General features: G+C 41.9%; 1 protein-coding gene across 1 annotated transcript in view; it reads left to right on the top strand.

Moving 5' to 3' along the window:
- Positions 1-7,487: 7,487 nt before the first annotated feature.
- Positions 7,488-26,385, top strand: part of MGA (MAX dimerization protein MGA) — a 99,668-nt gene continuing 80,770 nt past the window's right edge. The window contains exons 1-2 of the mRNA XM_054716334.1: positions 7,488-7,799; positions 15,960-17,088. Coding sequence (XP_054572309.1) covers positions 16,025-17,088 — 1,064 coding nt within the window. The 5' untranslated portion in view covers positions 7,488-7,799; positions 15,960-16,024. The remainder of the gene's footprint in view (positions 7,800-15,959; positions 17,089-26,385) is intronic.

The raw sequence follows: 26,385 nt of genomic DNA, 5'->3' as shown, positions 1-26,385 counted from the left end.
TTTCAATATAGCTTTTCCTCATCCTTTAACAGGTGCTCCCTGCCCTCCAATGGTTAGATCACAGCTAACTCTTTTTTTTTTAAAATATTTTTATTGATTTCAGAAAGGAAGGGAGAGGGAGAAAGACAGAAACATCAATGATGAGCGAGAAACATTGATCAGCTGCCTCCTGCACGCCCCACACTGGGGATCAAGCCCACAACCTGGGCATGTGCCCTGACCAGGAATTGAACCCATGACCTCCTGGTTCATAGGTCGATGCTCAACCACTGAGCCACACCAGCCGGGCCACAGCTAACTTTTAGTAAAGGTTATAAAATCCTTTTACCGTGTTTATTTGTCAGCCATATTTAAAATCCTATTAGGTTTACTTTTCTGATAAAACAAGCCCCCCCCCACCCGCTTCAGATTTTTCCTTATACTATCTAATAATAGACAAATATGCAAATTGACCATACCTCTGACACGCCCACAAGCCACGCCCATCATCCAATCAGAGCGAGCATGCAAATTAACCCAAACCAAGATGGCTACAGCCACAGAGAGCAAGGTTTCCTAGGTAACAGAGGAAGCCAAGCTTTCTGCCTGCCCTTGCCAGGCCTAAGCTTCCACTCAAGCTACAAAGTTTCAATAATAGAAGGTAAACAAATTCAAACAAATGGCAGCAGAATGGAGCTTGAGAGAGCAGGCCAGGGTTGCCACTGGCAACAGGGGAAGCAAAGCTTTCTGCACAGCCTGGCCGGGCCCACCCGCTTAAGGCAACAAAGTTTCAATTATAACCCCAACACAAATGGCTACCAGCCTCGGAGGGAGCCCCAGGCTTGGCTCCACTCCAGGCTACAAAGTTTCAATTGTAGAAGGAAAATAAATTCCAGATACCAGGGCCTCTGCTTGGGTTGCCAGGGGGCGTGTCCCGCCTGCAAACCACCACAGGCCCCTCGCTCAGGCCGCCCCACACCCAAGGGAACCCCCACCTGATCCGGGACGCCCTTCAGGGCAAACCAGCTGGCCCCCACCCCTGTACCAGGCCTCTATCCTATCTAATAAAAGAGTACTATGCAGATTGATCATCACTGCAACACACAATATAGCTGCCCCCATGTGGTCAAAGATCCTGCCCCCATGTGGACACAAGATGGCCACCACAAGATGGCCAGCAGGAGAGGGCAGTTGGGAGGCACCCGGCCTGCAAGGGAGGGCAGTTGAGAGGGACCAGGCCTGCAAGGGAGGGCAGTTGGAGGTGATCAACCCTGCAGGAGAGGGCAGTTAGGGGTGACCAGGCCTGCAGAGGAGGGAAGTTGGGGGCAAACAGGCTGGCAGCAGAGTGGTTAGGGGGTGATCAGGCTGGCAGGCAGAAGCGGTTAGGGGCAATCAGGAAGGCAGGCAGGCAAGCAGTTGGGAGCCAGCAGTCCTGGATTGTGAGAGGGATGTCCGACTGCCCGTTTAGGCCCGATCCCAGGGATCGGGCCTAAACGGGCAGTCGGACATCCCTTGAGGGGTCCCCTATTGGAGAGGGTACAGGCTGGGCTGAGGAACAACCCCCCTCCATGCACGAATTTCGTGCACCGGGCCTCTAGTGTCTGATATGCCTAATGCCCAGTTTAAGTTAAGTGTAGCTTGACATCCTCTTCCTCTGCCGTCATGAGCCACTATGTACTTCACAGTTGGTGTTTTTTTCCTATGTTCTCATGTGTGTTTTATTTATTATTATTATTATTTCATATGTTTTTGTTGATTTCAGAGAGGAAGTGAGAGGGAGAGAGATAGAAACATCAATAATGAGAATCATCGATTGGATGCTTCCTGCACACTCCCTCCTGGGGATCGAGCCTGCACCCAGGCATGTGCCCTTGACTGGAATCGAACCTGGGACCCTTTAGTCCACAGTCCGATGCTCTCTCCACTGAGCCAAACCAGCCAGGGCCTCGTGTGTTTTAAATCTCTGTGCATCTCTAGGCTTAGTTACGAAATGAGATTTTTCTTTGAGGGGCTTAGTAGTACATTGAAAACTTTGTTTCTTTTAGACCTATTATTTTTATTTTGTAATCCTTCTGAAACTAGCTTTCTGAACTTAATTTATTTTACTGATTTATGACATTTTCCCTTTAGGTTTTAGTAAAGCAAATTCACTGTTATTAAAATGTCCTTTCATTTTGAAGATAGTATTTACTATTTTTTTTTCTTGTAATAAAATGGCAGTTTCCATTACAAACTTGTCGTTTTTATTAGCAGATGGTAATATAGAATCATAACATTTTTTTCAACACAAAGAATCTGTTTGCCTTCCTTTGTTGTTGTTAAGTCTCACATGAGATATTTTTTCCATTGCTTTTTAGACAGAGCAGAAAGGGAGGGAGGGTGGGACACACTGAGAGAGGGAGAGAGATACCAATTGGTTATGCCCTTGACCAGGAATTGAACCTGTGACCCTTCAGTGCGTGGGCCGACACTCTTAACACCATCCACGGCTGCCTTTGTTGATTTTTCAGGTAAAAGTCATTGAGGCAAAAGACTGTCAATAAGTAATTAGACTTTACTAGAAAATCATATTTGCAAGCATCTGCCCTGTCAATAATATTTACACATTCCTCCAAGGAGGAATAATTTGGGATAAGAATCCAGTGGTACTAGTTTTTCCTAATTATGACTGTACCCCTTTGGAAAATGTTGACCAAAGCAGGATGCTTATTTGCTTATGTATAACATGAGGATAGTTAAATGTATTATGATCGGATAGTTAAATGTATTATGATTCTGTTTGCCAAATCCCAAATTGTTGGACATTAAATAAATATTTGATATTTGGATATGCCTGGAAAACTGGAACCTGTGGTTTCATATTCATTTGTTCAATAGATACTGTGTGTCTGCTCTATTCTAGGTATTGTGCTAGGCCCTGGAATAGAGTGGATCTAACAGTCTAGTGGACAAGACATTCATTAATACATAGTTTTAAAAATAATTACAGTTGTGGGTTGGTGCCATAAAGAAATACAAGGTACTGTGAGCGCATATAACAGGGAGACCTTATTTGATGTTGGGGTTTAAGGAAAGTTTTTTTTCTTTTCTTTTTTAAAAATATATTTTATTGATTTTTTACAGAGAGGAAGGGAGAGGGAGAGAGAGTCAGAAATGTCGATGAGAGAGAAACATCAACTAGCCGCCTGCTGCACACCCCCCACCGGGGATGTGCTTGCAACCAAGGTACATGCCCTTGACCGGAATCGAACCTGGGACCCCTGAGTCCGCAGGCCGATGCTGTATCCACCGAGCCAAACCGATTAGGGCAAAAGAAAGTTTCTTGAAGAAGTTACATTTAAGCTTAGGTATGAAGGGTGAATTGGAATTAGGTTTGAGGCATCTGGGAAGATCTTAGGCAAAGGGTAAGGAACATGATTGTGCAGACTTGAGTTATGGGACAGAAAGAGGAAATGGTATTTCTTAATGACTATTGATAACATTCCATCACATCTATCCTCTTTTTAATCCTCCTCTTAACACATTTTGTAAAATACGCTTTTAATAACATTACTATCTGATTTAGAAACTTTTACAGCTCTTCATTGGGTAGATTATTAGCTCTTTGAGGTTAGGATTCTTGTTGCTTTAAATTCCTTAGTCCAAGGTTTTAGATATTGGAACGAATCATACTTTGCCTCTTGACATGAGTTGGTGCAGCACTAAATGGTAGGCAATGATGGAGTGTGATTTTTTAAAAACCTTACCTGAGGATATGTTTTTTTTTCCCCCATTGCTTTTCAGAGAGAGAGCAGAAGGAAGGGAGAGAAGGAAAAAGGGAGGGGGGGAGAGAGAGAGAAAGAGAGAGAGAGAAAGAAACATCAATGTGAGAGAGACACATTGACTGGTTGTCTTCCACATGTGCCCCCACTAGGGGGCGGGGAGCTAACTGCAACCTAGGTACATGCTCTTGACTGGGAACCTGTGACCCTTTGGTGTGTGGCCAACACCCTAACCATTGAGCACACTGGCCAGGGCATGATCCCTCTTTTATGCCCTCTGACTAGCACACAAGTTTTTATGGCCAGTGAAGGACTTTGTGTAAAAATACCAAGTCTTTTTTGTAGCCCAGTCTATATGTAGCTCTTAAGAGTGATCTTATTGTATTGAATTAACCTTTTGCACTCGGATGTCGAGTGTGACTCGACACGGTTAGCATTAGAATAAAGGAATCGAGAAAAAAGCAAGCGAGTGCAAAGGGTTAAGATATTGTAAACAGGACCATAACCCAGGGCTTTTTAGATGTGGCAATGGTCTCATTTGAAGAGTGAAGTCATGTCTTTTCTAGTTATTTGAGAGAGGTATGTTTCAGTAGAAATCTGAACTGAGAAGGTGGGATCTGAATAGATTAGATAAGGAATATAGTTTGTCTTGTTGGTGGATTTTGTTAAGTTGTGCCAACTCTTTGGGCTCTAATATAGACATCTGAATAGTGCATGAGGTGCCAGTCTTTCCTCTATCCTCAGCATATACAAGGCACTCAAATATTTGTTGAATAGGAAAAATGTGCATGTGAATGGGGGCCTATGTGCTTATAGAGCAATCTTGGATCAAAATTGTATACTTTCTAAGCCAGATTGTTTATATTCCAGGTGTTCTCTGTCTCCAACCCTCCCCCCCCCCCCCTAATATTTAGTTAAATCTCTTTGGAAGTTAAACCAGGAAAACCAAGGATTTTTTGGTTAGGCTGGATGAACAAGGTAAGCTATGATAACTTGAGAGAATTCTAACAGCAAGGTAAAATTCAGGAGCATCAATTCTAGCAGTTAGTTAGCTTGGCATTTTTAAAACTTGGGTTATATAATGACTAGAGGCCTGATGCATGAAGATTCGTACAAGAATGGGCCTTCCTTCTCCTGGTTGCCAGCAGCGCCTTTCTGCTCGGCCCAGAGCTGCCTTTCCACCTTCCCACGCTGCCCAGAGGCCCTCGGTCGCTGGTTTGGGATGCCTGCGTTGTTGCCATGGCGATGAAGCAAGCGTCCCTACCTGCCCCCAGCTGCTGGGGGCCTATGTATGCAAATTAACCTGCCATCTTTAAAGGGAGAAGTTATTACAGAGCCAAAAAAAAAAAAAAAAAATACAACCAAGGACCCCAGTTTGAGGAACACTGCATTAAAAGTTAAATGTAACTGTTTGCCCTAGCCGGTTTGGCCCAGTGGATAGAGTGTCAGCCTTCGGACTGAAGGGTCTGGGGTTTGATTCCCGTCAAGGGCACATACCTTGGTTTGCAGGCTCCTTCCCACTGGGGCCGTGGTCAGGGCTCCTGCAGGAGGTAACCAGTCGGTGTGCTTCTCTCACATTAATGTTTCTCTCTGTCTTTCTCTCTCTCTCTTCCACTCTCTCTCTAAAAATCAATGGAAAATATCCCCAGGTGAGGATTAAAAAAAAAAAAAGTTAAATGTAACTGTTTAAGAGGTTACTTGAAAAAGCAAACAAAAGAGAAGTGGTTACTTGGTACTAGATTGATGTTAAACCAAAACTGGGCCACTGAAATGATGTTGCAATATTATTTTTAGATTATCTATATAAAAAGTTAATAGGCTGTCAGATTATTTTCTTTTCAATCCTCACTCAAGGATATGTGCTTATTTTTATTTACTTTTTTTTTTTTTTTTAGAGCGAAAGGAACAGTGTGTGTGTGTTTGGGGGGCCGGGCGGAGACAGGGAATATAGTTTGTTTTGTTGGTGGGAACATCAATGTGAGAGAGAAACATTGATTGGTTGTGTCCTATATGTGCCCTACTGGGATGGAACCCACAACCCTTTTTGGTGTACAGGTTGACACTCAGATTCTTTTTTTTTTTTTTTTCATCGCCCCCCCCCCCCGACACTCAGATTCTTGATAATACACCTCCAGACCTTTATAGGTTAGGCAGGCCCCACTTTGACACAAAGTTTACTTCTCCCGCCAGGAGATCCAGTGGTGAATCTTGAAAAATTGGTGTGTGTGTGTGTGTGTGTGTGTTTTTAAAAATATCTGGTATTTCATTCTCTTTCCCTGGTATAGGGAAAGAGTAGCAAAAGAAAATCTCCACTCTCCCTCCCCACTAAGGTGTCCTCCCAGGTTTCCCAATTAGAGATACTATTTATGTTAACTTTTTTTGGGATCCAACTACCACTAGGCAGTGGTTGTTAAGCAGTTATCAGTCATTTACATCTTATGATCAGATGCTTTAATGCTGTCAACACATTTTATTTCTGCCTCAGAAAATGGAAATTTTGTATGAGGAAACCTTAGACACTTGAAAGTAAGGCATTCTTGGATGAGCTGAGGTGGAAATTCTGACAAGGCAGCTTACAGGAAAGGGATTTTTGGGGTCAGGGAAGAGAAGGGTGTCAAAAAACTCAGTTTTGCCTAAGATTTTGGGCATTAATCATTTGTTTTACTTGCAGTGCTCTTGACAGTGCCTGAATGGGATTTTTCAGGGCAATTTCAGAAGTCTGTAAACTTTAGCTTATACATTTTCTAGTATACGAATTCCATCACAATTTCTTCCCATGGCATATCCTCTGAAGAGAGAACGAAGAAAAAGAAGACCCTTACTAATATGCCTGGAGTCTAGCTCAGATCAGTCTCGTTGGATAAGCCTCCTCCTCTTGGCTCCTTTCTTTCAACCTCCTCATTCTCCTTCTTCATAGAACTTCGTATTTAGTCATCTGGCACGTAGGTTCTCAGTACTTGCTAATTCATCTAAGAGTAAAAGAAAAATTTGGAAACATGGACCACAATATCTGCTCTCCTATTACTACTATTCTCTATCCCTTTTTACTGTAGTGTTAGCACAGAAGAAAGAGCAGCTGGTTAGGAATAGGGAAGAAAAAGATAATTTTTGGGAGAAGTACTGTCCATTAACTTAGTTCAGCAACTTCTTGACACAGATATTCGGTAATTTTTTCTTTGCACTTCATGGCTTAGATAGCTTGAGCAAACAAGAATTGAAAACACAGGATCAAGGCATTAAAGTTCAGATAATACTCTATCGTGTAAAATTCTCGTTTCCAAGTTTTACTGTTTTAACAGGTGAGGAGCAACTTTAACCAGGCAAGTTAGTGGCCACTCTTCTTTCCTTCCCATTCGGCATTGAGGTTTTTGTTCTCCTCCCAACTTTCCTAGTGTTCTTCCGTCGTTGATGTTGCAAACTCGACCACTCGTTTCTTAAGGTCTTTTCTTCAAGGTTTCCCTAAGTTTTGGCGCCATCCAAGCCCACAGAACATTGGGGAGGAAGATCTCCGACTCATTTGACGGGCTCACGAAGCCCTGGGGACTCTGGATACCCCTGTGGGTGGAGCTGGGCGCGGTAGGGGCGGAGCCGGCGAGGAGCCCTAGGGAACCGGTAGAAGGCACAATTTGAGAAAGCCCGCAAGCAAAGTTTTCACGGTTTTCACGAAGGCTTCGTGTGCGAGGCTGAGGGAATTGGGGTGCCTCTCTCCTGCCTCGCCTTTCTTGATTCTGGAAGCTTCAGTAGGCTTATCTCAGTTGCTGGAACCCGGAAAGGCAGCGGCTTCAGCTCCAGGGGCGGGTCCCAAGGGTCTTGTCGCTGCTACGGGGCCATTTGGCCTCCTGGTGTTGGGGGAGGGGCGAGGGAGGTACTGCTTGCGCCTCCTTTTGCGCTTGCGCGGCGGTCTCCGAGCGGGTAGGAGCGCCTGCGCGGTGACGTGGACGTCTCGTGCGCGCGCAGGCTCTTCAGCTGGAGCGGACACACGGTGTGCGAACGGAACAAAATAACCCGCCCCCAGCGGGATGTGAAGGACTCCGGGTGAGGCCCGCCACGCCCCGCACGGTAACTCTCGGGCCTGGGCAGGGTGGGTGTCGCTGTAGTACTGGCCCGATTGGAGTTTTTTGAGAGTTTGAAGCTCTTGTATATTTGAGCGGCGTGAGAGACCTTCCGCTGAGCGATCTTCGCACGCTGGGGCCGGGCCCGGCCTTGCGCTGGGCCGTCTTTGGCGCGCGCCTTTGGTCCGCCCCCCCCCTCCATGCCCCCAGCGAGGCTGCGCATGTCACCTCGCGCGCGTCCCCGGCCTTACTTCCGCGTCGCGCAGCAAACTGACTAGGAGCATCGACGCCAAAGAGAGCGGCCACGAGGCGGGCGGGGTGAGAAGCGCCCTTGGCGCGGTCCTGCGCTCGCGTGCGTGGGGTGTCGCACCGCATGGTGCGATCCGCGTGACGATTTCCATTCGGGCGCCTGGCTTTAAGTCCAGAGCCCTGCTTATGCGCTTTGCACTTTAGAGTCCAGGTCTCAGGGTTCCAAAACTCGGAGGTAAACGGTGCTGACGTCGTTTTTCTTAAGGAGCTGTGTGCGGCATTTTGACACCCGTACAAATCTCTCTTCTACCATGTAATTTTCGAGTAAATTGTTTGAGGCAGGACCGCGAGTTTAATAAAAAAGGAGGGCGAGGAAGTGAGCTGTATAGGAGTGGGAACTTGGTAAACAAAGGACCGGTGGTTCGAAAGTGCAGAAATGAGGGCGGGGGAAACAGGTGGGAAGAGCAGGTGTTTATTTTCTTTTTCTCTCTGTGGAGCAGCCTTCTCTTTTTATGAGGCTTCCCGCTTCTGTTAAATTGTCAAATAGGTATCTGCTCCTAGTGGTAGGTGGGTCTGGGACGTAAACCCCTCTGAAGCACCAGAGACCAAAGTTGAGGAATCTGTGTGCGAAGATTATGAAGTTAGGGATCTTTCAAATCGGGTTGAGAGTAGAAAGTGGTAGTGTCTTGCTGTGAAGATTTTTGCTTTGCCTTTGGAACCCCGGGGATGCCTCCTCTTGGCAAAGGTGGAAGCAGGGAACGCTGAAAGAGGTCTAAAAGGAGGGATTACTGATGGCAGAACACTGAGTAATTCAAGTAACCTCGTTCTAAGGGAAAACCACTCCCCCCGGGGTTCACGTCGCCGGAGCAGACACGAGGATCTAGCGAATCTGCGCGCCGCCTGTGCGTGTTGTAAAGCTCCACAGGCTTCTGCGGCGGTGTTCCTAGCAAACGTTTCCTGCTCTGCCTTCACAGTTTGGGCAAGACGTTGTGGCTAGATTGCAGGGAAAGTGCCTGGAGGCTACGTGACGGCTGCTGGGAAGGGGGCTGGCTTGGAGAGACGGGTACTGTGTTCAGGGTTACAGAATGTGACTGGGTCCCTCGGAGTGATCGTGGTTCCGGCGGACGGCAAGGAGGGCACGTGATCTGTCGGGACTGCTCTTCCCCGGAAGAGCTTTCCTTGCAGCTTGTTTTCACGTTGTTCTTGGCTCAGTGGATAGGGCCTCTGCAGTTGAAAAGCGGTGATTGTGGGCAATTAATAGTCGTGGGCGACTGCACCTCCTCGGGACTGGCCTGAGGCCTTTCTGTTCCCAAGAGTATGGGATCAGCGTTAGTGTTTCTTGCCTCCGAAGTGTTATTTTATTTTCCTATCCTACGATTGAGTGCGTTGGGTTCACTTAACAGAAAACACATGCTTAGGAATTGAGGAAATTCAGTGCCCTGGGTACCTTGCCATACTTAACTACTACAAGGAAGGGTGGCTTTTTGGATACTGTCCATTTCTGCCATAAAAGTTATTCAAATTCTTAATGCAATTTCTAGGGACCTGAGAACTTGCTAACTCCAAGTTGTAGTTAAGGGACCATTCCTAGGAATAATATTTCTGAAGTCAGCATTAACGAATGGTATCTGGGGAGAGAAGATCAAGCGTACTATTTTAGGCAGAAGTGATTCTGTGCCTTGAAACCTAAAGCACTAGAGATAGTATTTTGAAATTTACCTTATTAGGATGGTGATGATGATAAAATGCCCAGGATATTGACTGGTCGGGAGTAAGTGCTTACTAATAGACAAGTACCATTTATTTAATTTAAAAAATTAATCTAATGACAATTAAGAACTGGTAGTTGAATATTTTACCGTCTTTGCTATATTTTCTGATTTTTTAATAGTTAAAATATTTTTTAAAGATTTTTCAAATTTCTGGGCCTATGGTATATTGGTAAATACTGAAATTTGAGTCAACCTATTCTCTTAAAACTTGAGTTCCAGAAATGTAATTTACCTTAACCATACTCTTGTGAAAGATCATATTAAAGAACCAACTAACATCTTGGTGCCTACAGTACAGTAATGCATTTGTTGTATGAAAGGTTATGGTTATTTTTTAGCAACTTTGGAAATATTCAAATAAGTATTTGAATATTTTTTGTTTTAAAAGTAATGGTATTGGTTTGGAATTTTGATTTTTTTGTGTGTTCAGTACATGAATTATTAAGTTAGGTAACTACCTAGTAAACTAGGTAGTGTGTTTTGTAAGTTGTATGAGGGTCACCACTTTAGTAGTTAAAACACCTACCAAAGGGGTCATTGGTGAAAAGACATTTAGAATAGGGACTCTGAAATTTTAAGTTTATTTATGGAACTTGCCACATTACTTATCTCAAAACATTCTTTGTGAAAGCTACTGTTTGTCTCTCCTATGACATTTTCAGAGTGTTACTTACATATTTCTCATCTACAATTAAACATTCCTCAGATAATTACTTTATGCAGATAAAAGTTTGCTTTTGAAAAGCTGAACCGAGATTATTATTATTATTTTTAAAATATATATTTTTATTGATTTCAGAGAGGGGAGAGGGAGTGAGAGATAGAAACATAAATGATGAGAGAGAATCATTGACCAGCTGCCTCCTGCTCGCCCCCTGCTCGGGATTGAGCCAAACCGGGGCATGTGCCCTTGACCGGAATCGAACCCAGGACCCTTCAGTCCGGGACCTTTCAGCCTCCAGGCTGGCGCTCTGTCCACTAAGCCAAACCAGCTAGCGCCCGAGATTACTTTCGAGTGTTAAGTTATATATATATATATGTACCAAAACGGTGGTCTTCCTTGAAAGCTTCCAGAGAGCCAGATATGAGCGTATTTTAGAATCTTGCTGGAAGGAGTATTTCTTCATGAGTGGCCTAGCTTTTCCTAAAGTACAATTGGTTTTTACAATTAGTTAAAGTTGTCTTAGCCTGCCCTCGCTGGTTTGGCTCAGTGGCTAGTGCGTCGGCCTGTGGACTGAAGGGTCCCAGGTTCGATTCTGGTCAAGGGCACATGCCTGGTTACTGGCTGGGTTTCCAATAGGGGTCATGCAGGAGGCAGCCAATCAATTATTCCCTCTCATCATTGATGTTTCTATCTCTCCCTATCTGAAATTAATTAAATACTTTTTAAAAAGTTGTCTTAGCCTTTAGAGTGATATTGTGTGTCTGAAACAGCTGAATATGCCCAACTGATAATCTTTTCATTAGAAAAATCCAGTGTAGTATCCCAAAAGAATAGCCATATTCTTACAGTGAAGTGGAATCTGCTTAAAGATTGATTGGAATAAGAATTTGATTCCTTGTTCCTAAATCAGTAGGTAGGTAAATCTCAAGATAGAGATTGTTTTGGTTATAAAGTAGGTCTTTGGTTTTATGTATTTTGATAAACTCATGGAATAACTTTACTAGAGGATTCTTTAAAAATAACCTATACACATTATAAGTCTGAAAATTCTAATTTTTTTCTCTTTTGTATACTTTTTCACATTTTAAAATTAGATTCTTGTGCACAGAGTTCAAGTAGGACAGGTTGACATTTTTACACTTAAATTTTTTTATTTATTTTTTGCTTAGGCGAAAGGAGAATTTTGAAATGTGTATATATAAAAGCATAAAATTCAGTGCACTAAATCTAGTAACACTAAAATGGATTTCTGTCAGTTGAATTTTTGACATTTCTAGTGATTTTTAAAGCCTTGTTTAAAATTTCTTTGTCCTTGTTTTACCTGGAATGGTCTGAAAACCAAGCTCTTATATTATAGAAGATAATTTTTAAGACATTCATAGCAGCACAATTTACAATAGCTAAGATTTGGAAACAGCCTAAATGCCCATCAGCAGATGAGTGGATTAGAAAACATGGTACAACTACACAATGGAATGCTATGCTGCTATAAAAAAGAAGGAATTCTTACCATTTGCAGCAGCATGGATGGAACTGGAGAGCATTATGCTAAGTGAAATAGGCCAGGCAATGAAAGAAAAATACCACATGATCTCACTCATTTATGGAAAATAAAGAACATTATAACCCAATGAATAAAAAGATAGTTACAGAGGTAGTGAAGCATCGAACAGACTGTCAAATTACAGTGGGAAGGCTGGGGAGTGGGGGAAAGAGATCAACCGAAGGACGTGTATGCATGTATATAAACACAACTAATGGACACAAGACACTGGGAGGGTGGAATGAGGGCATGTGCCAGGGGGTAGGGAGGCTGGGGGAATGTCAATAAGGGAAAAAAGGAGATATATGTACTAATATTTGTAATACTTTAAACAATAAAATAAAAAAAAAAGACATTCTGTATCCTTTTAGGTACTCATAGGTTTGGGATAGCTAAAACATATTTTCAGATAGTTCTTTGTCAATAGTCATATTTAAGTGCATTTAAGAATATTTTGCATAATTGCTCACAAAACTTTGAAATATATGGACTAAATACAGCATTAGGAGTTTGCATTATTTGAGTTAATATACTATTGTAGAGGTATTAGTTTTTGTGAGTTCTCTAAGCTTTACTCTTTTTACAGTCACCTTATTTGTCTGTTTAAATTTTGTCTTATGAATACCTGATAGGTGTTACCTAAACTTGTTGGTTTTAGTAAACTAGTGAACCTACTTGTTTTAAACCTGAGGCAGCTTTTGAAAAGAGTCACCCTAAATTTTATCTCTTAAAAATAAGCTTCAAATCAGAGGAATGATTCTTTTTTCACCTTTCCTGGGTATTTATGCTTTAGTGTTAGGAAGTAGGTTTATACTTCTATATTTAGCCATAATAGGAAACAATAGTTAACCTTTCTGAAGTCTTTTATATATATATATGTATATATTATATATATATATACACATACACATACACACACATACACACACACACATATATATTATTGATTTTTTACAGAGGGGAAGGGAGAGGAATAGAGAGTCAGAAACATCGATGAGAGAGAAACATTGATCAGCTGCCTCCTGCACACCCCCCACTGGGGATGTGCCCGCAACCAAGGTACATGCCCTTGACTGGGATCGAATCCGGGACCCTCAGTCCACAGGCCGATGCTCTATCCACTGAGCCAAACTGGTTAGGGCAACCTTTCTGAAGTCTTGATTTTTAAAATACTTGTATCTATTATCCTCAGGCTAGAGAATATTTTAAGTTTTGGAGGGTTTTTTGGGGGGGTGATGTGGCCAATCCTGTAAGAAGAGAGAAAAATCAGACGCTTTTATTGCTTGTCAGGTCTGATGAAAGGTAAAATTAGACTTTTTAAATAAAATGAGGAACACCCAGCCCTGGCCAGTTTGGGTGAGTGGATAGAGCGCTGGCCTGTGGACCGAACGGAGGTTTCCAGTTTGATTCCAGTCAAGGTCTCATACCTTGGTTGCAGGCTCATCCCTGGCCTGGGCCCTGGTTAGGGTGTACAGGAGGCAAACAATTGATGTATTTCTCTCACATTGATATTTCTCTGTCTCTCCCTCTAAAAATCAATGGAGAAATATCCTAGGGTGAGGATTAAAAACACAAAACATAAATGAGGAGCACCCATAGTGGCTGAATTTGATTAATCAAAATTACTGACCCAGTTATATAGGAGTAGTCATGTAGCATCTACCTTTTTTGTGCAAAGGCTAATTGGAGGTGATCATTTATCTTGTAGAATATTTAGGTAATTTAGCACACTAGTTCAGTTAAATTTAACCATCTGAGATTTCTTTTCAACTTTTTATTGAAATTTAATTCACATAGCATACATTTCGGCATTTTAACAGATACACTTAAGTGGTTTCTAGTTCCTGAATGTTTTCATTCCCACCCCAAAGATATGCCATACCTATTAGCAATTGTCTGAATTATCCCTCTCCGTGTTTCCTGGCAACCACAAATTTACTTTCTATCTCTAGATTTGCCTATCTGGACATTTTGTATAAATGGAACCATACAATAATGTTGTATTTTTCGTTATAATTCTCAAGAATTAACTAATTTGCTGTCTAAGTCTTTTTTTGGAATGGGTTGTGTGTTCAAAGGATATAAAATTTAGAACATGTCAGTATGTATTTTCCCAGCCACTCAGTTTTCCCTGGATGTAGCCAAGACTACCAGTTCCTTTTTTGTCTTTACAATCTATATCAAGCAAATACATACACATTCTATCTGTTTTTTAAATATATATATATATATATATATATATATATATTATTGATTTCAGAGAGGAAGGAGAGGGAGAGAGAGATAGAAACATCAATGATGAGAGAGAATAATTGATTGGCTTCCTCCTGCATGCCCCCTACTGGGGATCAAGCCTGCAACCCGGTGCGTGCCCTTGACCAGAATCGAACCCGGGACCTTCAGTCCACTGGCTGACACTCTTATCCACTGAGCCAAACCGGCTAGGGTTATGTGTTTTTGTTTAAATCCTCACCCAAGGAATTTTTTTTAAAATTGATTTTAGAGAGGAAGGGGGAGAGAGGGGGGGGGGGTGGGAGGGAGGGAGAGAGGGAGAGAGAGAGGGAGAGAAACATTGATTGGTTGCTTCCCTTACATACTCAAACCGGGGATTGAACCTGCAGCCTAGGTATATGCTGTGACCAGAAATTGAACCCACAAACTTTTGCTGTATGGGGAAGATGCTTTAAGCAACTGAGCCACCAGGCCAGGGCCTTTTTTTGTTTGTTTACTTTATGAAGGAGAGTTACATAATCTATAACAACTCTTTTGGACCTTTTGCCCTTAATATATCTTGTAGGTAATTTTGTATGAATTCATGAAGTTTATGTAGTTTCCTTTGTAGCTGCAGAATATTTCACTCTGGATATACCACCGTTTATTTAACTGGTCTCCATTGATGGACTTTTTCTTCAGTTTTTTGCTGTTAAAAGTAGAAATTCAGGGAATAATCTGTACGTTTTTATTACAGGCGTGTGTGTGTGTATGAGTGTATATTTAGGATAAAGTCCTAGAACTGTTGTTCCATGGGATGTATGCATTTGTACTTTCGATATTTTTATGTTGCCCTTTCTGACACCCTTTCCAATACCTCTACCAAACTTTTTTTGCCAGCTTAATAAGGTCAAAAACAGTATCTCCATATGATTTCCATTACCATTTCTCCTATGCTGAGACTATGTACATTTTTATAGCCATTGGCTCTTTCTCTCCTTTGCCCATTTTTCTATTAGATTTTTGTTCTTGTAGGAACCCTTTTTATATTAGGTAAATGAGTTATTAGGATATAATTTGCAAACACCCTTTCCCAGTTAGTCATTTGTTTTTTCAATTTTACTTGCATGATATTTGCCAGATATAAAACATGTATAATGTTGAATTTATCAGAGATTTTGTGTCTTATTATCAAGCTTTTCTGGGGATTTAAGAATTTAAAAAAATTATGCTGAGGAATGGGTGGTGATTTAAATGTTTGATCCTTCTGGAATTTGTGGTTTCTTTCTTTGCTTTTTTTTAAAAAAATGTTTTTGTTGATTTTAGAGAGAGAGGAAGGGAGAGGGAGAGAGACATGTCAATGTGAGAGAGAAACACCGATCGGTTGTCTCCACTTGCACCTGAACTGGGACCCTGCGATCCAGGGACCAAACATGAAGCCTGGGCGGGATGACACTCAAACCAGCTGAGCCACACTGGCTAGGGCTGCCAGGGCTGTCATGGTTTCTTTAAATGTGTGTATCAAGTTAAGGTAGCATTTTACTTATTTCTTAAAAAAGATGTCTTTATTATTTTTTTTAGAGATAGAGGAAGGGAAAGGGATAGAGAGATAGAAGCAACATTTTAGTAGGATTTAGGAATATCTTTCGGGGATAATTATCCTTGTCCTTTATGTTAACAAAATATTCACTTAATTAAAGGGTTTTTGTTTTTCTGCTTATTTTTTAGGCTGAGAAGGCCATTGTGACTATGTGGTGACTACAGTTATCTTACACGAGTTTCCCACTGGAATCATGGAGGAGAAACAGCAGATTATATTGGCTAGTCAAGATGGTGGGACAATGGCAGGAGCAGCACCTACCTTCTTTGTCATCCTAAAACAGGCAGGAAATGGCAAAACAGATCAAGGAATTTTGGTTACTAATAGGGATGCTTGTGCTTTGGCTACCAGTGTGTCATCCCCAGGAAAATCTACAGGGAAGATTTGCCTGCCAGCTGATTGTACTGTGGGAGGAATCACTGTCACCTTGGATAACAATAGTATGTGGAATGAATTCTATCATCGAAGCACAGAGATGATTCTGACCAAGCAGGGAAGACGCATGTTTCCTTACTGTCGTTATTGGATAACAGGTTTAGACTCAAATAAGAAGTATATCCTTGTCATGGATATATCTCCTGTGGATAACCATCGTTATAAGTGGAATGGTCGCTGGTGGGAACCCAGTGGGAAGGCAGAGCCTCATGTTTTGGGGAGGGTTTTTATTCATCCAGAATCTCCTTCCACAGGTCATTATTGGATGCACCAACCAGTATCTTTCTATAAACTGAAACTTACCAACAATACACTGGACCAAGAAGGGCATATTATCTTGCACTCTATGCATCGATACCTGCCAAGGCTTCATTTGGTACCTGCAGAAAAGGCTACTGAAGTGATACAGTTAAATGGCCCGGGTGTCCACACATTTACCTTCCCACAGACTGAATTCTTTGCAGTAACAGCTTATCAGAACATACAGATTACTCAGCTGAAAATAGATTACAATCCATTTGCTAAAGGCTTCAGGGATGATGGGCTGAATAGTAAGCCCCAGAGAGATGGAAAGCAAAAAAACAGCTCTGACCAAGAAGGTAATAGTGTTCCCAGTTCTCCTGGTCAACGGGCCCGTCTCACAGAAGGTGAAGGGTCAGAGATACAGCTTACTGATTCAGATCCTTTATCTAGGGGTCATGAGACATCAGGCAAGGGTTTGGAGAAGCCTTTCCTTAATATAAATCAAGACTTTCTTGGTTTCATGGATATTGATTCATCACTTGGTGAAGTTACTCAGTTTAAACAAGAGGTTTCTGAAAGGTAGGTGACAGTTTTTCTGTTTCTAGCGATAAAAGATTTTGGATTGAACATATTGTTTGTGTGGACTGCTGATTTTCATAGATATTGATAAATGTAAGCTACTAAAAAATACACCACAACTGCTTTTACATTCTGTAAAGTGATGGTTCATTTCTCTGTAATAATATCAGTTGTGTTGAGAATTCAGAATTGTAGGCAAATTAGATGATTTAGCAGAATGGGGATCTTCCATTTATTTAGACTTAAAATTTTGTTCATCATGCATAGGACTGTTCCTTGGTTATATGTAGACACACTATTAATTGAGGAAAGGAAAAGAAAGGACCCCCAAGAAATGTCATGACTGACAGAAAACTTACCCGGACGAGTTACAGAAGGGATTCAAAGTACACTTAATACTTAAGAATTTACTATCTATGGATATCCTAACCCAGTGATGGCGAACCTATGACATGCGTGTCAGCACTGACACGCGTAGCCATTTCTGATGACACGCGGCCGCTGAGGCGGCCGCATGCCGAGGATGAAACATTTGCTGCTCCTGAGGATGAAACATTTGCGAAATAATGTTTTTTTCCTCAAAGTGACACACTACCCGAATTATGCTCACTTTTTTGGCGAAGTTTGACACACCAAGCTCAAAAGGTTGTCCAACACTGTCCTAACCCATAAATTGCCTGACTGAAAAACAAGCTGAAGGTTGTTATTACACCCTTAGGTTAAAATAGCATTAAACTTGCATTATTTATGATTTTTTAAAAAAATGTATATTTTATTGACTTTTTACAGAGAGGAAGGGAGAGGGATAGAGAGTTAGGAACATCAATGAGAGAGAAGCATCGATCAGCTGCCTCCTGCACACCCCCTACTGGGGATGTGCCCGCAACCAAGGTACATGCCCTTGACCAGAATCGAACCTGGGACCCTTCAGTCCCCAGGCTGACGCTCTATCCAGTGAGCCAAACTAGCTAGGGCTATTTATGATTTTTAATGGAAAGGTTTTTTTTTTTTAGTTTATTTTTTAATTGATTTGAGAGGAAGGGAGAGAGATGGAGAGAGAGACATCAATGTGAGAGAGAAAAATGGATAGGTTGCCTCTGTTAGGGGATTGAACCCAAAATCGGAGTGTATGCCCGGACTAGGAATTGAACCGGCTACCTTTTGGTGTACAGGAGAACGCTCCAACCAAGTGAGCCACACCAGCCAGGGCTATTTATTATTTTTTTCAATCAAGGGCTATTTTTTTAGAGCAGTTTTAGGTTCACAACAAAATCTGCAAAATTGAGAGGAAGGTATAGAGTTTTTTTATAGACCATATGCCCCAACACATGCATAGCCTCCTCCATTATTAAGATCCCCCATCGGAGCGGTACATTTGTTAAAACTGATGAACCTGCATTTACACATCATAATCACCCAAAGTCCATAGATTACATTAGGGTTTACTCTTTGTGTTGTACAGTCTATGAGTTCGGACAAATGTATATAATGACATATGTCCACCTTACATACATAGAGTATTTTCATTGCACTAAAAATTCTCTGTGCTCTGCCTGTTAATTCTCATTTTTCCCTCAAACCTCTGACAATCTCTGATCTTTTTTTTTATCCTCACCTGAGGGTATATATATTTTTTATTATTTTTAAAATATATTTTTATTGATTTCAGATAGGAAGAGAGTGGGAGAGAGAGATAGAAACATCAATGATTAGAGAGAATCATTGATGGGCCGCCTCCTGCACACCCCCTACTGGGGATCGAGCCTACAACCGGGCATGTGCCCTTGACCAGAATCGAATCTGGGACCCTTTGGTCTGTAGGTCGACGCTCTATCCACTGAGCAAAACCGGCTAGGGCTGTCCGTCTTCTTTTTTAAGAAAAAGCTTTTATTGATTTTAGAGAGGAAGGGAGGAGGGTAGAGAGAGAAACATCGATGGGCTGCCTTCTGCACACCCCCTACCTGGGATTGAGCCTACAACTTGGGCATGTGCCCTGACGGGGAATTGAACCAGCGACTTTTTGATTCATGGGTCGGCACTCCATCACTGAGCCACACCAGCTGGGCTGTCTGTGTCCCTTTTTGATCAAGTACATCTTTCAGTAAAATTAACAGAAAGGATATATGGGACATAGAATTTTAGCATGTTTAAGTAAAGTAAGTTCTAATGAAAATAATAGTCCCTTGCTTCTCCCCTCTGAACCCCTAATTTTATTCTTAAATGTTGAAAAATAGCTCTATTTTGCCCTCGCATTTTATAAATTGTTTGTTTAGTTCTGTGCTGAAAATGCATTGCAAGTTCCAGTTTTCTGTTGAGAATTATTTTTTAAAATATATTTTTATTCAGAGAAGAAGGGAAAGGGAGAGAGAGAGAGAGAGAGAGAGAGAGAGAGAAACACCAGTGATGAGAATCATCAATTGGCTGCCTCCTGCTCGCCCCCACAGGGGATTGAGCCCGCAACTCTTGACTGGAACTGAAACCAGGACCCTTCAGTCTGCAGGCCAATGCTCTATCCACTGAGCCAAAGCAGTTAGGGCACCTGTTGAGAATTGGATGCCATTTTGATTCCTGGTCATTTGAAGGCTCTTTAGATCTTTTGTTTATCCCTTATATTATGAAATTTTACAGTGACGGGCCTTGGTGTGGTTCTTCTCACTATTGTGCTATTTTTTTTTCAATCATATTAATGTACTGTGGTTCTAGGAACACTTTTAGTATTATTTGTCTAAGTTTTTCACTTTCATTTTTTTCTTTTTTTTTTCTTTTTAAAACTCTTTATAATTGGATGTTCCATCTCCTGGATTGATTATCTCATCAGTCTTTTATTGTCTGTTATCTTTTTCCTCTACTTATGTTGAAGTTTCATTGATTTACCTTCTAACTTACTAAAGTTTTTATTGCAGCTATCAGATTTCAATTTCCAAGAGCTCTTCTATTTTCTTTTTCATTCCACATTTCCTTTTCCCAGTGGATTTCTTTTTTTCTGTTAACTTAATTATCACCAGTTTCATGGAAGATATTATGTTACAGGTTCTTTAAATATACATCCTTAGTACATGTACATATCTTTATTGTATCTATTAAATAATATTATATTGTCTAGTTGTTTGTTTTCTTGCACTGGTCTGTAAATTCCTTGTTGTGGGATGGGAACTGTTTTTTTTGTTATCCTCGGGCCCAACAAAATTTGGTACATTGTAGACACGGTGTAATTATCCCTTAATATCTGAGGGGGATTGTCTCCAAGAACCCCCAACCCCACCCAGGATCAAAATTGGCCAATACTCAAGTCTCTTATATGAAACTAGAGGCCCACTGCACGAATTCGTGCATCTTGAAAGGAACTGTGGGCCGCAAGGCTGCAGTGGGCACAGGGGTGGGTCTAGGCCCATCCTCCGCACCCCCACCAGGCCCCTCCTGCCACAGCCCTCGGTCCCCTTTCTGCTGGCAGCCCCCCTCCCATGTGCTGACAATGCCGGTCCCGCTTGCACCCGCTGAGGGCATGGAGCGATTGGGGCCAGCGCTGTCAGTGGGTGCAAGCAGTGACTGCTGCCCCGATAGCCCCTCAGGAGCAGGGGGAGGTGGAGAAGCCCTCAGGGGCGATTGGGGCCGGTAGCCGCCCCTTGCACCTGCTGACGGTGCCGGTAGTGAGTGCGAGCGGTGGCTCTGGCACTGGCTGCGGGTGCAAGCAGGGCCGGCGTTGGCAGTGGGTGCGAGCGGTGGCTCCAGCACTGGCAGCAGGTGCGAGCACCAGACAGGACCATGGCACGCGGGAGCAAAGAATTTTCAGTAACCACCAGAGGCTCGCCCTGGTGACAGCGACCGGTGCCCCGCCTTGGTCTGGTGCCCCTGCTCACCTGCTCCATCATCCCACTGCGGCCGAGGCCTGCCATGTTCTGCTCACACCCCCTGGTGGTCAGCGCACATCATAGCGACTGGTTGTTCGGTTGTTCGGTTGTTCGGTTGTTTTGGTTTCACCGGTCGGTCTATTTGCATATTCGTCTTTTATTATATAGGATTATATAGGATAGCATAGGATAGCACGTATTCTCCTGTGTACTTATTTTCTTTTTTGACTCTTATTTGTTGTTGATGCTATTACAGATGTCTCCCATTTCCCTTCTCTTGTCCACTTCCATGCAGCCCCCACCCCTCCCTCTGACCATCACCACACTGTTGTCTGTGTCCATTGGCTATGCATATATGATCTTTGCTTAAGCACTTCACCCTTCTTCAACCAGTCCTCCCGTCACCCTCAGTGTGCTCCATGTATCCATGCCTCTGGTTCTATTTTGTTTGTTCATTACATTCCACATACCAGTAAAAGAAAGATTATGTAGTATTTCTCTTTCACTGACTGGCTTATTTTGCTTAGCATTATAATCTCCAGTTCATCCATGCTGTTGCAAAAGGTAAGGTTTCCTTCCTTCTTACAGCTGCATAGTATTCCATTGTGTAAATGTACCATAGCCTTTTTTTTTTTTTTTTAACAAGGCCACCAAAAATTTTGGTTATCTCCCCCCAAAAAAATTGGGAGAGAGAGAGAAAGGTTACCACAGCTTTTTTATCCACTCATCTAGTAATGGGCACTTGGGCTGTTTCCATATCTTTACTTATTTTTTATTATTTTTTTAATTTTTTATTGTTTAAAGTATTACATAAGTCTCCTTTTCCCCCCATTGACCTCTCCCCAGCCCCCCCCAGCCCCCAGCACATGCCCTTGCCCCCGTACTGTCTGTGGACATTGGTTATGCTCATATGCCTGCATACAAGTCCTTTGGTTGATCTTTTATGCTCTCATCTCCCCCTCTACCGCTCTGCCCGCCACCTTCCCTCATAGGTTGGATAGTCTGTTTGATGCTTCTATGACTCTGATTCTATTTTTGTTCATCATTTTATGTTATTCATCATATTCCACAAATGAGTGAGATCATGTGATATTTATCTTTCTCCGACTGGCTTATTTTGTATCACAGTTTTTTAATTCACTCATCTTCTGATGGGCACTTAGGCTGTTTCCAAATCTTAGCTATTACAAATTGTGATGCTATGAACGTAGGGGTGTATATATCCTTTCTGATTGGTGTTTCTGATTTCTTGGGATATATTCCTAGAAGTGGGTTATTGGGTCAAATGGGAGTTCCATTTTTTTTTCCAATTTTTTTATTAAGGTATTATATGTGTACATATCTTACCATTGGGAGTTCCATTTTTAATTTTTTTAGGAAACGCCATACTGTTTTCCATAGAGGCTGCACCAGTCTGCATTCCCACCAGCAGTGCATGAGGGTTCCTTTTTCTCTACATCCTTGTGAGCACTTGTTGTTTGTTGATTTGTTGATGGTAGCCATTCTGACAGGTGTGAGATGGTACCTCATTGTCGTTTTGATTTGCATCTCTCGGATGATTAGTGACTTTGAGCAGGTTTCCTATGTCTCTTGGCCTTCTGTATGTCCTCTTTCAAAAAGTATCTATTTAGGTCGTTTGCCCATTTTTTGATTGGATTGTTTATCTTCCTTTTGTTAAGATGCATGAGTTCCTATAGATTAAACCCTTATCGGATATAACATTGGCAAATAGGTTCTCCCATTCAGTGGGCTCTCTTGTTGTTTTGTTGATGGTTTCTTTTGCTGTGCAGAAGCTTTTCATTTTGATGTAGTCCCATTTGTTTATTTTTCCTTAGTTTTCATTGTCTTAGAAGCTATTATCGGTAAAGATATTGCTACAACATACGTCTGATATTTTGCTGCCTATGGATTCTTCTAAGATTTTTATGGTTTCCCATCTTACGTTTAAGTCCTTTATCCATTTTGAGTTGATTTTTGTGTATGGTGTAAGTTGGTGGTCTAATTCCATTTTTTTGCATGTATCTGTCCAATTTTCCCAACACCATTATTTAAGAGACTGTCTTGACTCCAGTGTATATTGCCTCCTTTGTCAAATATTGAGCACAATGGCTTGGGTCGATTTGTGGGTTCTCTGTTCTGTTCTATTGGTCTATATGTCTGTTCTTGTGCTAGTACCAGGCAGTTTTGAGAATAGTGGCTTTGTAATATAGCTTGATATCTGGTATTGTGATTTCTCCAACTTTGTTCTTCTTTCTCAGGATTGCTGTGGCTATTCGGGGTCTTTTTTGGTTCCATATGAATTTTTGGAGAGTTTGTTCTAGGTCTGTGAAATATGCCGTTGGTATTTTAATGGGGATTGCATTGAATCTATAGATTGCTTTGGGTGGTATGGACATTTTATTTTATTTTATTTATTTATTTAATATATTTTATTGGTTTTTTACAGAGAGGAAGGCAGAGGGATAGAGAGTTAGAAACATCCCCAGGCTGACGCTCTGTCCACTGAGCCAAACCTGTCAGGGCAGTATAGACATTTTAATGATGTTGATTCTACCAGTCTATGAACATGGTATATTCTTCCATTTGTTTATGTCTTCCTCTATCTCTTTTTTCAACATCCTGTAGTTTTCCGAGTATTAGCACTCTAAGCATTTAAATTGTGTTTCAGAGTGGCCAGTATATGTCATATTTGTTTGTTGCATTGGTTACGTACAGCCAACAAAAGAGCAATCCTATGCTCTAAATTAATTGATGTGTACAGCTTACTGGTTTTGCCCATATTCTTGCTTAGATAATCTTTCATCTAGTTTATTTGGATAGAGACTTCTTAGAAGTATAAAACTTTAGGATTATTTGTAAATTCCTCCTGCCAAGACAGAATTTAATGCATTATTCATGAAGTTTTCATTGAAAGATAAGGAGAGATCCTTTCTGAGAATGTTTCTAGTCAGTTTAATTCCTCTCAGAAAGATGTGAAAGTAGTTATTGCAGTAGTGGCCAAGATGTAGCTTCATGAGGTTCTCAGTTACTACAAACAAAATGCAGGTCATGTGGCTAAATAAAAAGAAGAGACAGATTTTCCCCTACATTTTGGAAGTGAATGTATTGAAATGTGAAGATAATGAGAAGTATAATTATATGTGAATTCTAAATTAATTGATGTAGAATGGCATTTATGTATGAATATACATAAAAAGATAACAGGGAAAGGGGAAAAAGGCTTGTTTTGCTTAACCATTTACTAGTAAAACAAGGAAAACTGGATCATGATTATTATAAAACCATAATTTTATTTAAAATCATTGAATTGCTACTTAAAATGGGTGGTTTTATGTTATGTAACTTATACTATGAAGCTATGCAAAAAAACAGATAAATAACTATTTGCACAAATTAAATGTTTTTTTAAAACCTTTATTGTTGAGAGTATTACAGATGTCCCTTCCCATTTACCCCCTCCACCTGGTTTCTTCCCCGCCCGAGGCCTTCACCACCTTATTGTCTGTGTCCATAGGTAATGCATATATGCATATAAGTTCTTAGATTAATCTCTTTTCAGCCCCCCTCTCCCCATTCCCTAAGATTCCTCAGTCTCTTACACGTTTCCATGCCCCTGGTTCTATTTTATTCATCAGTTTCTTTTCACTAGATTCCTTCCTCAGTTATTTTGATTTTTAGATTCAATTGTTGATAGAGATGCATTTATTGCCATTTTATTGGTCATATATACATTTTTAAATATATTTTTATTGATTTCAAAGAGGAAGAAAGAGGGAGATATAAACATCAATGATGAGAGGAAATCATTGATTGGCTGCCTCCTACAAGCCCCCTACTGGGGATCAAGTGTGCAACCCTGCATATGCCCTTGACCGGAATCGAGCCCGGAACCCTTCAGTCTGCAGGCTGATACTCTGTCCACTGAGCCAAACCGGCTAGGGCTCTCTCTTTGTTTTTAACCTTTGGCATTTTAATTATGATATGTCTTGGTGTGGGCCTCTTTGGGTTCCTTTTGTTTGGCATTCAGTGCTTCTTGGATTTGTATGTCTCTTTCTTTCACCAGGTAAGGGAAGTTTACTGTCCATTTTTTTCACATAGGTTTTCAGTTTCTTGCTCCCTCTCTTCTCCTTGTAACACTGCCTTGATGCAAATGTTGGTACACTTGAAGTTGTCCCAGGGGCTCCTTACGCTGTCTTCATATTTTTGTATTCTTTTTTCTCTTCTGATTGGGTGGTGGTGGTGTTGTTTTTTGTTGTTGTTGTTGTTGTTTTTTGCTTCCTTATATTCCAAATGCTTTAAAAAAATTATCTTTATTCTTGAAAGTATTACAAATGACCCCCTTTTCCCCCCTGTTGAGGCCCTCCATCCCGTACCCATCTCCTCACCCCCAGGCATATTCCAAAATCTTGCTTTGATTCTTGATGTCCTCTACTGTATTGATCCTCTGTAAAGTATTCTTTATTGTATGCTTCATTTTGACTGGTCCTTTTTTATGTTGTTGATTTTCTCACTGAGTTCCTTGACATTTTTCCTAAGTTCCTTGACATTTTTCCTAAGTTCCTTGAGCATCCTTATAACCTTTATTTTGAACTCTGTATCTGGTAGTTTTCTTGGTTCCATTTCATTTTTTTCTGGAGATTTTTCCTGTTCTTTCATTTGTGACATGTCTTCTAATTTTGGCTGCTTCCCTGTATTTGTTTCTATGTATTAGATAAATCTGCTATGTCCCCTGGACTTGGTAGAGTGGCCTTGTGTAGTATGTGTCCTTAATTTCTCAAGTAGAATTGAATTAATATATAATAGTTCTTGAACAGCTAATGTCCTTATAGTTCATGTCCTTATATATGTTACTAGAGGCCTGGTGCATGAATTTCTTCGTGCACGAGGGGTGTGTCCCTTAGCCCAGCCTGCACCCTTTCCAATCTGGGATCCCGGTAGGATCGGGCCTAAACGGGAAGTCGGACATCCCTCTCACAATCCAGGACTGCTGGCTCCCAACTGCTCTGCTCGCCTGCCTGCCTTCCTGATTGCCCCTAACTGCTTCTGCCTGCCAGCCTGATCATGCCCTAACCACTCCCCTGCCAGCCTGATTGCCCCTAACTGCCCTCCCCTGCAGGCCTGGTCCCCCCCAGCTGCCCTCCCCTGCAGGCCTGGTCCCCCACAACTGCTCTTCCCTGCAGGCCTGGTCCCCCACAACTGCTCTTCCCTGCAGGCCTGGGTCCCCCCACAGCTGCCCTTCCCTGCAGGCCCAGTCGTCCCCAACTTCCCTCCTCTGCCGGCCTGGTCACCCCTAACTTCCCTCCCCTGCAGGCTTGATCGCCCCCAACTGCCCTCCCTTGTAGGCCTGGTCCCTCCCAGCTGCCCTCCCCTGCTGGCCATCTTATGGTGGCCATCTTGTGTCCACATGGGGCAGCCATCTTGTGTGTTGGAGTGACGGTCAGTTTGCACA

This window comes from Eptesicus fuscus, chromosome 5, assembly GCF_027574615.1.
Source record: "Eptesicus fuscus isolate TK198812 chromosome 5, DD_ASM_mEF_20220401, whole genome shotgun sequence".
NCBI lineage: Eukaryota > Metazoa > Chordata > Mammalia > Chiroptera > Vespertilionidae > Eptesicus > Eptesicus fuscus.
Note: the sequence above shows the minus strand (reverse complement) of the source record. Positions and strands in the feature narration are given on the sequence as shown.